Source organism: Sprattus sprattus (genome assembly GCF_963457725.1).
Source record: "Sprattus sprattus genome assembly, chromosome: 10".
Taxonomy (NCBI): Eukaryota; Metazoa; Chordata; class Actinopteri; order Clupeiformes; family Clupeidae; genus Sprattus; species Sprattus sprattus.
The window spans coordinates 15,165,296-15,178,216 of record NC_137908.1 but is presented as its reverse complement, the minus strand read 5'-3'; the positions used below and the strand labels follow the sequence as shown (position 1 = coordinate 15,178,216).

General features: G+C 40.9%; 2 protein-coding genes across 2 annotated transcripts; both read right to left on the bottom strand.

Moving 5' to 3' along the window:
• Nucleotides 1–955: 955 nt before the first annotated feature.
• chia.2 (chitinase, acidic.2) lies at nt 956–4,117 on the bottom strand (the record flags this gene model as incomplete). Its single annotated transcript, XM_080845655.1, has 11 exons — nt 956–1,203; nt 1,303–1,435; nt 1,527–1,643; nt 1,859–2,041; nt 2,184–2,307; nt 2,690–2,814; nt 2,992–3,157; nt 3,258–3,314; nt 3,682–3,886; nt 3,975–4,001; nt 4,096–4,117. The coding sequence occupies 11 exons, from the start codon at nt 4,115–4,117 to the stop codon at nt 956–958; spliced, it is 1,407 nt and encodes a 468-aa protein (XP_080701781.1).
• Nucleotides 4,118–9,703: 5,586 nt separating this feature from the next.
• LOC308371227 (acidic mammalian chitinase-like) lies at nt 9,704–12,573 on the bottom strand (the record flags this gene model as incomplete). The annotated part of the gene is made up of 11 exons (XM_080846073.1): nt 9,704–9,912; nt 10,028–10,154; nt 10,255–10,371; nt 10,459–10,641; nt 10,966–11,089; nt 11,198–11,322; nt 11,501–11,666; nt 11,842–11,898; nt 12,105–12,309; nt 12,406–12,435; nt 12,549–12,573. 11 exons carry the CDS (start codon nt 12,571–12,573, stop codon nt 9,704–9,706), a joined length of 1,368 nt encoding a protein of 455 aa, XP_080702199.1.
• Nucleotides 12,574–12,921: the final 348 nt, after the last annotated feature.

Genomic DNA, 12,921 nt, shown 5'->3' with positions numbered 1-12,921 from the left:
CATTCTTTCTGCGGAGAACTGCACAGGTGATGTTTTATAAGCAGTGTAACTTAAAGCCGAACTTTACAACTACTCTGTCAGAATACTGTGTTTGAGAATCTGATATCTTGTGTGGAGGCCTATACTGGCGGAGGAGGCATAGTCACACAAGCCTTTGGGGGCCCCAGGTGTCTTAGCACTAAAACACTGTAAACGACATAATGGTGTGAAATATACTGGAGAAATGTCGGAGGGAGTTAAATTGATTTAATGATTTTTTTATCAATGACTAGCCAAAATGTTTTTAGTCCCAAAGATTTTTGGACATTTGGAGATGCTTCAGAAGTTAATCAAATACAGTTTCAAGATATTTTGAGATGGGTTTGGATTTATACCAGAACAACGAGGATATTCAATAGTATGGACTATATGGAAAGCTTTTTATCTGGGTGAGAGAGCTTTTGGCTGAAACTGAGAGGTTTGGTCAAATATAAAGAGGCCAGCTGATGAGTGAGTGAGGATGTTTATATTCAGCTGAGATTATGCTGTGCTATGGTTTGTGTTTAGTTCTTTTTAGTTTAGTACTTCAGTTTTCTTAGTTCACTTGTTATGTCTTTATCCCCATGGAATGGTAAATGGAGATATATTAGGTTTTCTGATCTAATATCCAGTCTTCTTCTGGGCTACTCTGAAAATGATGGTACAAATTGTCAAAAATGAGATCAAACCTGGTAAAGGTAGGAAAAACTGTTTTATTTCTTTGGAATCAAATATACCGCTCTTACAGACAATTCATTTTTAAGATATTGAGACCATGAACACAAAACAGAACTCTACATTGCTCTTGGTTCACAACAACACCAATGCATGATTTCACTAAGATTCCTTTAAAATTTTCTCAAAAAGCGATATATTTATATAGGGCACATTCTCAAAGCAATTCTAGTGGTACTTCTTAAGTGTCCTTCCCTGGCTTTCAGGGCCAGTTGCAGCATTTGCAGCTGTCATCATAAACTGTGCCAGCGGAGCAGCTTTTGGGGTAAGTTTCCCCTTTATCACAGTGAAAGAAGTGGGACGCGCTCTCTGGGTCGGGATAGAAGCCATCGGGCTTTCCGTTGCACCAGCCAGGGCTGGGTTTGCGTGTGGTAGTCGTAGTGGTGGTGGTGGTGGCGGTGGTTGTTTGTCCAGGTTTGGGTGGGGTGGTAGGTGGAGGAGGAGGAAACTCTGGATGATTGAGAAGAAAAAGAAAGAGTTCAATTTCAAACCTAAACACTTTCGGAGGAGATGTTAGTGTGTCTTGAAATGGCAAAATAAGTTCCTTACTGATTTCCAGAATCTTGTTCAGGTGCTTCATGAGAGGATGTTTTCCCTGTCCGCAGAACTCTCCATTGAAGTCATCCAGGTCGAGAGCCCAGACGAAGGCACCACCAAACTTCTGTTCCTTCAGATATTGGACCTATGAAGCGGACAAAGAAGGAAATCAGTTTGATTTCCTGAACACTAATAAACAAAAGTACACCTGGCCACTAAGAATACAGAACAATTACCTTGATGTCAAAGCTATCCTGGTTGTCAAATCCAACCCATTCATTGCCTTTCACTGCATAAGGAACTTTCTGATCTTCGATCCAGTTGAAACTGGCACCGTTCAGGAAACCACATATCTGAAACAAAAAGGTAAAGTATGACAAAACTGTCCTCAGTTATAACAGCACTGTGTAGACTACATCTTTCCATGACTACTATTCATGATTTTGATAATAATATAATGTTATATATTAACATGCAACTGCTACTACTATTCTACTACTCCCACTATATTCAACATCCCACTTCATCTGAATGTCATCTTCATAGACATTTGCCTACGAAAGTTCACCTCATAGTATGCCCAGAAGCCGGCCTCTCGGGTGTATGTCCCAGCTGAAGCAGCACCACCGACTGGAGCACCAACGCCACTATCAGGTGAGGCAAGGCGGAAGGTGCGGCCATACACAGCAAAGCCCATTCTGAGCTTCTCCAGTGGGGTGCCCTGGTCCCGCCAGTATGTCATAGCAAAGTCCTGAGAGAGGGGCAAAATGAGTAGACATCAGAAAATTGGGCATTAATTAATTATATTGTATTGATCCCGTTTGTTGTTTAAGATTTGGTTTGATTATAAAGCATGCCGTACATGCAATTCCATGACATTGGTTTTCACTTACAGTGTTGAAGTTGATGAATTCACCTTTGTCAAATTCCCCACGGTAGAGTGGGCTGTTGTGGCCTGTGTTTGTTGACCAGGCACCATTGAAATCATAGGTCATAATATTGATAAAGTCCAGGGACCTAGACAGAAATACAAAGACCATGTTTATAAATAAAATAAATGAAGGGAATTTTTAGAGGAGGGCCCTCTGTATCCTATCTGGCCCTGAATGCGTCTGCTGTGATGGGTTTATGTTGGAAAAATACAAGCCAAAGCCAAAGGTCAAGCTGATGGGGAATCCATGTTACATGTTACATGATCACTCAGATTGTTGCAGCTAAGCTACGGTATTGTCTACGTTCTTCACCTCAATGGCCTATATGTCACTGACATAGAGTCCAAATACATTTAGGCATTAGGAATTTTCTATCCATGTCAAACGTATTGAGCTATAGAGTGTTGTCTAGCTTCATGCCAAAAAAAAACTGATTTTGTAAGAAAAATATATACGGTTAGACTAACTTCGCAATTTCTGCAATTTCATAACCGGCATCAATGGTGGCCAGCCCAGCAGCCACTGCAGCACTGAGCAACAGTCGGGGGTGTCCAGTGGCCTTGCCCTCAGCCTCGTAAGCTTCAATGAGCTCCTGTGAAGATGGGATGGAAGCAAGAACAGAAGGTAAGACGCAGAGCAGGGACTCTGAGAGAGAGAGAGAGAGAGAGCGAGAGAGAGAGAGAGAGAGAGAGAGAGAGAGAGAGAGAGAGAGAGAGAGAGAGAGAGAGAGAGAGAGAGAGAGAGAGAGAGCTTGAGCAGGCACACCTACCCTGCACAGAAGAGTGAATTTCTGCTTGTCCTCCGGGGGGCTCCCTCGAGAGCCGGGGTACTCCCAATCCAGGTCCATACCATCGAAGCGGTACTTCCTCAGAAAGCTGATGCTAGACTGGATGAACCTCTGGCGGTTGCTAGGGGTGGACACCATGATGGAGAACCTGAAAAAGACGTCAGTGGTTTTATCTCATGTGTCGGGTCTGAAAGAAATGCCTTTTGAAGATGTGGGGAAAAAACAGGCATTCCACCAGAATGACTTACTGCGATGAGCCAAAATTCCATCCTCCAATAGCCAGCAGAGTCTTAACTGACGGGTTACTGTGGAATAGAGAATAGAAAAGGCCAATTAGATATGAACTGAATAATTAGTGCTGTAGTATTTCACTTATATAGCTTTGAGTACGGTAATCACCAATGTTATTATTTGAAAAGGATATTTCATGTAACAAAGTGTCAAATGGCTCGGTGACTATCTACAAATGCTCAGATTATAAACAAACTATCTGTTGAAAATATGTTAACTGCAATTAATGTTTCAGGTAAGGCATTGGGTTTGGCATTCATTGAACAATTAGAAAGGCAGAACTTGAATTTAAACCGACCATCTCTGAAGGCAGACTATCCAAATAAAGAGTTACTGAAGAGAATACTGGTTATCATGCAGCATAGCTCAGTTGTCACCTACACAGTCTTGATGTTGTTGAAAGATGCGTAAAGCGTCTCATCGTTCCACTCATAGGTCACTAGCTCATTGTTGTGGTTGATCATGGCAAAAGCGTAGAACAGGTGGGTGCACAGGAATGGATCTACGTTAGCAGGCATGTACTTCCCAGTCCCAGGCCTGTACTGAGACCAGTTGGTGAAATAACAGCCCATGTCCATGGATGCTCCTGGAGATACATAATAGTACTGTAAGTCAACCTGCAAGCAGTTAAACAACTAGGCAGTTAAGATTGTTTTGATCAAGGGTTTACTTACCCACATGGAAAAGCACCATGCACAAACCTAGATAAATACAAAATATTTAGGTTAAATGGGACAAAAATTGAGTAATTAATGATGTAATTATTTAATAAATGAATCTTTCTATCAGCTGTACCTGCAGTGATGGTGAGCTTCATGATTGATTGATCGATGTTTCTGTTATCTACTTTAAAAAACAAGTCAACGGTAGTCACTTTGAGTGACTCTTTAGAGACAGAGAGAGAAAGAGAGAGTTAAAAGATTAAAAAAACAGCCTACACTGCTTTAAAGAATATTCAATAAATTACTATTATGTAAAGGTTATCATTAACACAAGTCAGTTAACTGGCTTTCATCAGAATAATCTTATATTATATTTAATGTTATAATAACAAATTAGAATATCAGCTTCAGACTGTTCCTGATTCTCACTGAATATATAAAAGTAATGAATAATGATTGTGAGATTGCCGGATCACGGTCCTTACCTTGGGCAGTTCTTAACAAGTACAGAGCCAAAGATCCTCTTGCCTGTCTGGCTTATATGTGGCAATGTTTCACCTGACTCATCCTCTAAACCAAATAAGGAATTATATGGAGCATTTTATGTGGCCCTGGATGATAAGATATCTACAGTGTAAAACTCCCAAGTGTTGATCAATGTGGGTTTGGGTTTTTACAGTGAGCACACATGCCAGTCTTTCTTGACGTTAATCAATGCACTACATGTGCATTGTTGCTGATTGATGCATTGTTATCAGACATTAGAAAAAACTTCAGAACTTCAGAATATCTCCATTTCTTCCTTAGGTCTATTTAGACTTGTCCCCCTGTGTCATTACCATGTCCTGTCTGTTAACTGACAAATAAACCTACTCAAAAATGAACCTACTGATATTGTTTAAATGTCCTATTGTGTGTAGTTTCACTATATAATGACCCAACATCTTGATAGTTATAGTGGAAATAAAGGAATATTGAAATCACCTTTTATGTTGCACTAACAGAGAAGCTTAACTCTTGTCTACCTCGTTTTTTAAAGTCTAATAGAAAGCAAGCAAAAAAGAGATACATGAGTCTCATGCGGAAAAGAAACATTTGACAGAAACTGAAACCTGTTCATAGGTTGAACTTTTTAAATTCCGGGAATCAGAGTGAATACACCCACAGAGTGCTATGCAGTTGGATGAATCTGATTTATAAGTGTTTGCATAAAAACGAGAAAATGTCCTGCCATTCCAATTTCTATAAATGACACTGGCAAACTGGTGTAAATCATTTTTGTCATTTGACTTGTGATAATTGCCCTTACAGCCCGTTACAGCACTTGCAGACATCACGTCCTGAGAGAGCAATGGGCTTGACCGAAGTAGTTTATTATGGACAAAATGTGTCATTTAGGTCTAGGGTGTTCAGGCCTTGGGCTATGTAAAGCGCTTTGGAACAATGTCTATTGTAATTGGCACTATATAAATCAATGAAATTGAATTTATTTAAAATTCTTGTGTGTAGCTAAGACAGACCATTCCCCAATGTGAAGCATGGTTAAATAAATATAATAAATATAATTGACACATGCATATAAATATCACATTCAGGCCTCAGAATTTCTGATTGACAAATAGTCAGTTAGTATTTTAAAACTCCCGTCTTTGCAGTAAAGCTTACAATACAAGTTTATTTAACCATATCTGACTATCTGACCTCCTATTACCCTGTGTAAATAAACTGATACAACGTCTAACTGAAAGACAAAAGGCTGCGGTACAAAATCTAACATACAGGAAATAAGTGAAGCTGACAGTGTTTATTAGGGTTCATTAGGGTATCAACATTAATCAGTGTGCTATAAACTTTTGATATCTGAACTACCTGCAATACAAATCAAAGCAAAATCTTTAGATCCAGTGGAGTGTGAAATACTGCTTACTCAGACCAAACTAATCAAGTTGTTGAGTTTGCATTTTAGATCAATGGAGACAGACACATTGATAATAAGCTGTTAAGAACTGTAACTGATATCTGTGTACAGTATTAGAAGCTTAGTGGTTTGAATGCGAATTATGTAACATGCTGCAGTTATCTTTATTGCTTGTTTGTGAAAACTGGGGAACATGGTGGACTTTAAAACTTGTCCTTCAGACATAATTCTACAATGACCTTTTTCAAAATGAGACAACAAATTAGTTTTGAAGTCAAAATCTCAGTCATGACAATACATGAATTCAAGATAGACAACCAGTAGTTGCTCTTGACTTCTGTCGTCTAATTGGAATCAAGGGGTTGACAGTTTTGTTTTAAGAAAGCTGTGGCTTTTAGGGATACGGCCCGAATCCGAATATGTAATCTGAAAAAGCACAAATAATGGAATGGAAACTCCCTGAAGTTGTTCGCTACTCAGCTCCATCATTGATCTGTGTCAGCCATAATGTTTCTTCTAATTGATTCATATCATTGTGGATGGCCACAAGATAAAAATACCCACTCTGTTTGAATCAGGACTTTGCTTCACCAACCAGCCATTTAATTTAGTAGCCTACACATAATTGAAAAATGGTTGCTAAATTCTGTAGCCACACGCCCACCCCACCACCAAGTCAGTGCACAGCAGGCAGCAGGTGGAGAGCTGAGAGACCTGCATCGAGGAGGAGGAGGAGGCATCACGAATAGGAGCTAAGGAGTATAAACCCTGCTCACTTCTGGTCTTACAGAAGTACAGATGCAGATCATTTTGTTTGTTGAACGCATACGTCTCTGTACACCTCTAGTGGCTTTCATCAGCTGGGCTTATCATACATAGGGTAAGTCTGCTCAAGCTGTGCCACGATCACCCCATTGATTTCTGTCTTCTTCAGGCTTTATCATCTAGGCCATAAACATATGGCCTAATCATTTAATGACAGCACAAGAAGTACTGGAATGCTGCTGCATCACTCTGAAGGGACACATGGCAGTAGTCCACTTGCTAATAAACTCCTTTCTGTTTGATCACACATCTAAATAAACCAGACCTCTTCTGAGTCAACTTCTAGATTATGTAAGCTCTGTCAAAATGTTGTAAATTGAGCCCTGTCATATTGTTCTGGCAGTCTTTTGGTTGTACACTTCCTCTTTGACCTTAGACTCATGACAATGATTTTGACACGTAGACTAAGCCATCACAGGGGCTACCAGCTAATTCTTGCCATTAGCTTTGTTCACTGACAACTGCTTTGGTCTGACACTCATTTCCACGCATTTGTTCATTACGATGTAACATTTCTATTCATTTGTTAATGTATACATGTGGATCTCCTTTTCTCCCTGAGGGCTATACAATACCAGGAGTCACACTCATATCAAACAAAACAGAATCCTGGGTTCCGAGCTATTATTCGGAGACTGGACTTCTGGACTGGACTGGGCTGGACTTCCTGTCTACCACTACATTTAGGAATTTTCGCACTAGAACTATAAGTGGTAAGTATTGTATATAGTCACTAAATTATAACAAACTAATAAGTAGGATGTCGTGCCTCCACTGTGAAATTCTGTGTACCTGGCAGGAAATATGTAAATCCTCAGATATAGTTTTGATGGAAAAAGTCAATGCAAAGAGTAGGTCCTATTAACAGTAGTTTTACTTAAATCAATGGTTCACTCTGATGGAATTTAACAAACATTTATTTTCCCTTTAATATACAAATACATTGTGTGTGTGTGTGTGTGTGTGTGTGTGTGTGTGTGTGTGTGTGTGTGTGTGTGTGTGTGTGTGTGTGTGTGTGTGTGTGTGTGCGTGTGCGTGTGTTTGTGGATGTGTGTGTGTGCGTGTGTGTAAAATGTAAGCAACATCTAGCCAATTGTCTACATATGGAAACCTGCAATGTGGAATTAGAAGTTTCACCTCACTTTTGTCACCTTAGCTTAGCACACATTTGCGTGATAAACTGAAAAGTGTCAACAGAATTCTTGCAGCCCAATGCTCTTCACTCTTCACTGCGCATCACGTGATAAACCTCGCTAAGGGAAGGCAAAACAATATAGTAGATTTGAACACTAAACACAATGTAAAACACACAAGTGAAAAAACGGTGTCTCTACTCAGTATAGTAAGCTTGCAAGAGTGTGTCGAGGCCTATTACAGAGGGGCAAATTAAGAATTCTTTGAACTTGAACTTCCATTGCAGAATGAAATCCAATGAAAATGAAATAAAAGTTAATTCTCGCTGTTACGGTTGGACACGTTTGCCGTTACCAATAAACCCTGTGCAGGCTACTCACGGATTCCGTAGTCTATGATGCTCAACGGACAGGATACAGTTCATGGAGGCTACTAGCTTCAGCTCCCAGCTTTGAGACCTTGCCCACCAACCTCCTCCGAGCCTTTCCTCACGAGGCACCCTGGACCGTAAATAGGTAAGCTTTCTCTTGCTACAAAAATTAGCCGAGTCAGAAGACTTCAAATTACTGTTTCCTAAAATCCAATTAGCCTGATTTAAAAAAAATAAATCATTTTATCACACACTTCCAGCAGGAAACACACAGGAACTTCAACCACATAGTATATCAATAAAGAAAGACATTACAAAAATTTATAATTTCCTTAAAGGTCCTTCATGGTACACATATAGTCCAGGCAAAGTAACCCATTTTGGAGCCAAAAATTTAATTAATTGTAAAAAAAAAAAAATTCAGCATAGATAATTTCTATGAGGTGTACAAAACAACATACTAAAAGCTCTAAGAAATCCTAGTTGAGGAGAAAGGTTTAATTCTCATCAATCCGAGACGTGTGCTAATAATGCCAAGCAACAATACACCCCAAAAATGTTATTGTTTTCCTTTTCTCCTATCAAGATGAAACTTTACACAATGAAAGTAGGCTACCCATAAAAAGTATTTTTTTTTGTATTACAAATGTTAATATGCAAATGAGCTATACACTTATCCAATAAGCCCAAAATACACCCAAATAGGCTTACTCCTTGTTCCTTTACTCCTACCACAATAAAACTTTACATAGTAAAAGTTCCATTGAATGTGTCCTAATTTGCATAGTCAGAAACACCATACCCCTGGCAGGTAGGCTACTACCAAGCCAGGCAGTTTTCAGGTTAGAGGCCAGTCTAAAAGCAGCATTACCATCACCCATTGGCAGTAGGATGATTGGATGAAGATTGGGCCCATGTATTTGTTATATTATACATTGATTTGAATGAGCAACGTGCAATTTTATTTTATTTGAATGAGCAACGTGAAATTTTATTTAATTTTCCCTTGGGATTAATAAAGTATCCATCTATTTATCTATCAGAGCTTGTCTGCCGCGGCCGCTGGAATGTCGAACGCACCACAAATACTGCAAGTCCCATAATGCACTGTCCCTGCGTTGGTAGTATACGTCAATTTAGGGAGCGCTTGCCCTCGACTTACACCCATTTTTTTATTTCGGCCCTCTGTGTATTTGAGTTTGAAACCCCTGGACTAGAGGATAGTGGTCATTGTACAACTTAGAAGATATTGAGAAGACATGCCAGACAAGAAGTAAAATACGTGATACGATGTGTCACTTATTTTATTTCAGGATGGAAGAAGAAAAAAAACAGTCACAGTTTGCATTCACTTTTTTTTCCTCACAGTAACATTCAGTAAACACATAACTTTACAAAATGAATGAGGGAGAATGCCCAAACATTCTAATTTGTATTATTGACATTAAAAAACAGCATATAACATTTTGTCCCCAGTGTTGTCCCTCTCTTCCCTTATGGCCAGTTACAGCACTTGCAGGCATCTTGGAACACCAGGCCAGGCTGGCAGCTGTGCAGGTAGGTGTTTCCACGGAAACACTGGAAGTAAGTGTTCCCATCAGCGGGATTTGGGTAAAGGCCATCTGGGCGGCCGGCGCAGAATGTGGTGATGGGGTCCGCAGTGGTAGTGGGGGCCTTAGTGGTGGTAGGTTTGGGTGGGAAACCTGCAAGGACATAGCAGACATTTATGAGAGAAAATGCCTGGATGTTGAAAGTTCATGTGGTGGTAGGACAGTGTCTCCAACACTTGTGGTCTTTGTTAATGGTGTGTGTCCTTACCCAGTGAGTTACGCAGGTGGCTGACTAGAGGGTAGGCGCCATCTGCACAGAAGGCGCCTCCAAAGTCGTCCAGGTCAAGTGTCCACACAGATGCCCCACCCAGGTCCTTCCCTCTCAGCCACTCGGCCTGAGACAGTTAAAGCAGGACACAATTCATATTGTATACTTCAAATCTCAACACTTTCAAAGTAGGTATTTTTCCTCAACAGATGTGATTGTCTCTGTACCTTTGCAGCATAGCTCTCCTTGTTGTCAAAGCCCACCCAGGAGTTCCCGTGGGTTGCATAAGGAACCTTCTGCTCTGCAATCCAGCCGTCTGTGCCAGTCGATGTGAAGGAGCAAACCTGTGAAGAGATTATTTCAGTGCACTGAGAATACTAGAAGCTGCTGCACTGTGATGTGTGTGACTGAACTCAAGATGAGAAATGCACCTCGTAGTAAGACCAGAAGCCAGCCTCTCGGGTGTAGGGGCCGGCTTCGGCTGGGCCGTTTGCAGGAGCACCCAGGCCTGAGGCAGAGGAGGTTAGGTGGAAGGTGCGACCATACGTGGGAAAACCCAAGAGCAGCTTATCAGCTGCGGCACCTTTCTCCAGCCAGTAGGTCACAGTAGCCTCCTAACATAGGCAAATGAATGGAAGATCAGAAATTACACAGATCCTATGTAGATCTGCTGTTGTACTTAAAATTAATGACTGACATCAATAACATTATTATAGGCAGAGCCATACCAATGAAGGGGCTTTAAAATGTCACCTTTAAAAATATCCTTCATCCTCATACATCTCTACATGATAAAAAAGGAGGGGGGTCTACTCAAGTTTCCAATACACAGCAGAATATTTAGCTCAGAATAAAAAAAAACCTTCTTTGGATACACAACTTGTATTACTTCCCTGTCCTATTATTCTTATCGTGTTCAGCTGTGATTATTATCTTACAATGTTGTGGTGAACATGAGATCCCTGGTCGAGAGGGCTGCTGAAGAGAGGGCTGTTGTGTCCGGTCCTCTTCTCCCAGTGGCCGTGATAGTCATAGCTCATGATGCTGATGAAGTCCACTTTGCTACGGAGACATAAACATGAGGTTTAGACTGAACGTGTTCCTGTCCGTTCACTGGGCAGCGTATTAAACTAACAGTGCCAAGCATGTAGACTGAATTTTGACAGATACCTTGCCACTTCAGGAACCTCATAACCGATATCGATTGTGGATCTAAGAGCTCCAACTTTGATTGAGATTAGGAGGGGGGGTTTCTTGTTGTCCCTGGCCTCATCCATGATGGCCTGTCTCAGCTCCTGTGAATGGGCAAGGAGCAAAACAACAGTGGCGGGGTTGAGATGAGTTATATTGAAATTCCATGACTGCAGGATGATTAGCTGAAATCTTTTTCTGGTTCAAGTGTTTCTGATCCGGTAGCAGTGATAACCTGTCTTCACCTTAGATCAGCTCACCAATATGGGTCTGTTCACTCACCGTGAGCAGGGCAGTGAACCTCTGCTTGTCGTCCAGTGGGCTGCCATTTTGTCCTGGAAACTCCCAGGCCAGGTCCAGGCCATCAAAGTTATGAGTTCGCAGGAAACTCAAGGCAGACTTGATGAATGTGTTACGGCTCTCTGCTGTGAACACCATGGCAACAAACCTGTAATGAGGTATTAACAGGATAATAAGGACTACTGAATGGACTAAGACAAGAATACCTGGAATCGTGTGCCTCACATCGTTTTAATGCATTCTTAAGATGCAATTTGATTGTGTATTGACTTTTGCTTAGTTTTTCCCATGAGATGAAATTCTTGTTCTTGCTTTCAACTTACGGACTGACGCCATTGGTCAAGCCTCCAATAGAGAGAAGAGTTTTCATGTTGGGATTCCTAAAAAGGGAAAACAGGAAATGATTGTGATGTCCTGTACATTTGACACAATACTGTGGTTTGGTGTTTGCTGCCGCACATATTAGTTTTGTTTAGGATTTGTTCCAAAACATTGCTTGTCCATCGCATGATGGAACCTGAATGGTTCATTTTACCCATTTTCAGTAGTGAAAGTGATTTTTTTTTTTTTTAAACTTCACACTTACGTCAGCTTCAGGTTGTTCAGCTGTTTGAACATGTCTTCGTCATTCCACTCAATCGTGGCAAGCTGGTTGTCAGGGCTGATGGTGGCGAGGGTGTATACCACATGAGTGCAGAGGAAAGGGTCCACGTTGGCAGGAGTGAACTTGCCCGCTCCTGGTCTGTACTGGGACCAGTTGGTCAAGTAGCACACCAGCTTGGTGGAGCTCACTGGAGGGAGGGAGCCAGATAACTCTGAGTTTGTGTTAAGTTCCTGGGTCTGGATTGATGCTTACTCCGTATAGGATATGAATATCAGACACTTACCCATCTGCAGGGTGAACAGCACACCCAAAGCTAAAGAAACAAGGAGAGGCAGTGCATTAAAAAGGGTTGCAAATGTTGGAAATGTATAATTTGTCAACTATTATTCTGACCATGACAAAAAGATCAGTCCTGTCAGAACCTACCTGTCAGAAGAAGAAGTCGTGCCATTGCTCAGTATCTGTGAGAGGAATCGAGTTTGTATTATAATTCAATGCCAACAATATAGTTTGGCTTGTTTTTTACAAACATTATTATCCTTCATATTCACCAAAACACAGTCTTAATAAAGACTGCCAAACATGCAGAATGAAGGAATTTCATTCTCAAAATGGGCTGAAAAAGAACTCAGGTTTACCTGTTTCACCTCCTGCGGTGACAGTTTAGTGAAGACACAAAGACACTCATTTATACTCAGACCCTAATATTGAGTACCAAAGTACAGTTGATAAGTCAGCCGGGACGGTTGTTAACAGATACCATTGCCATAGTTACTGTATGTCACCTTTAGCTTGAAAA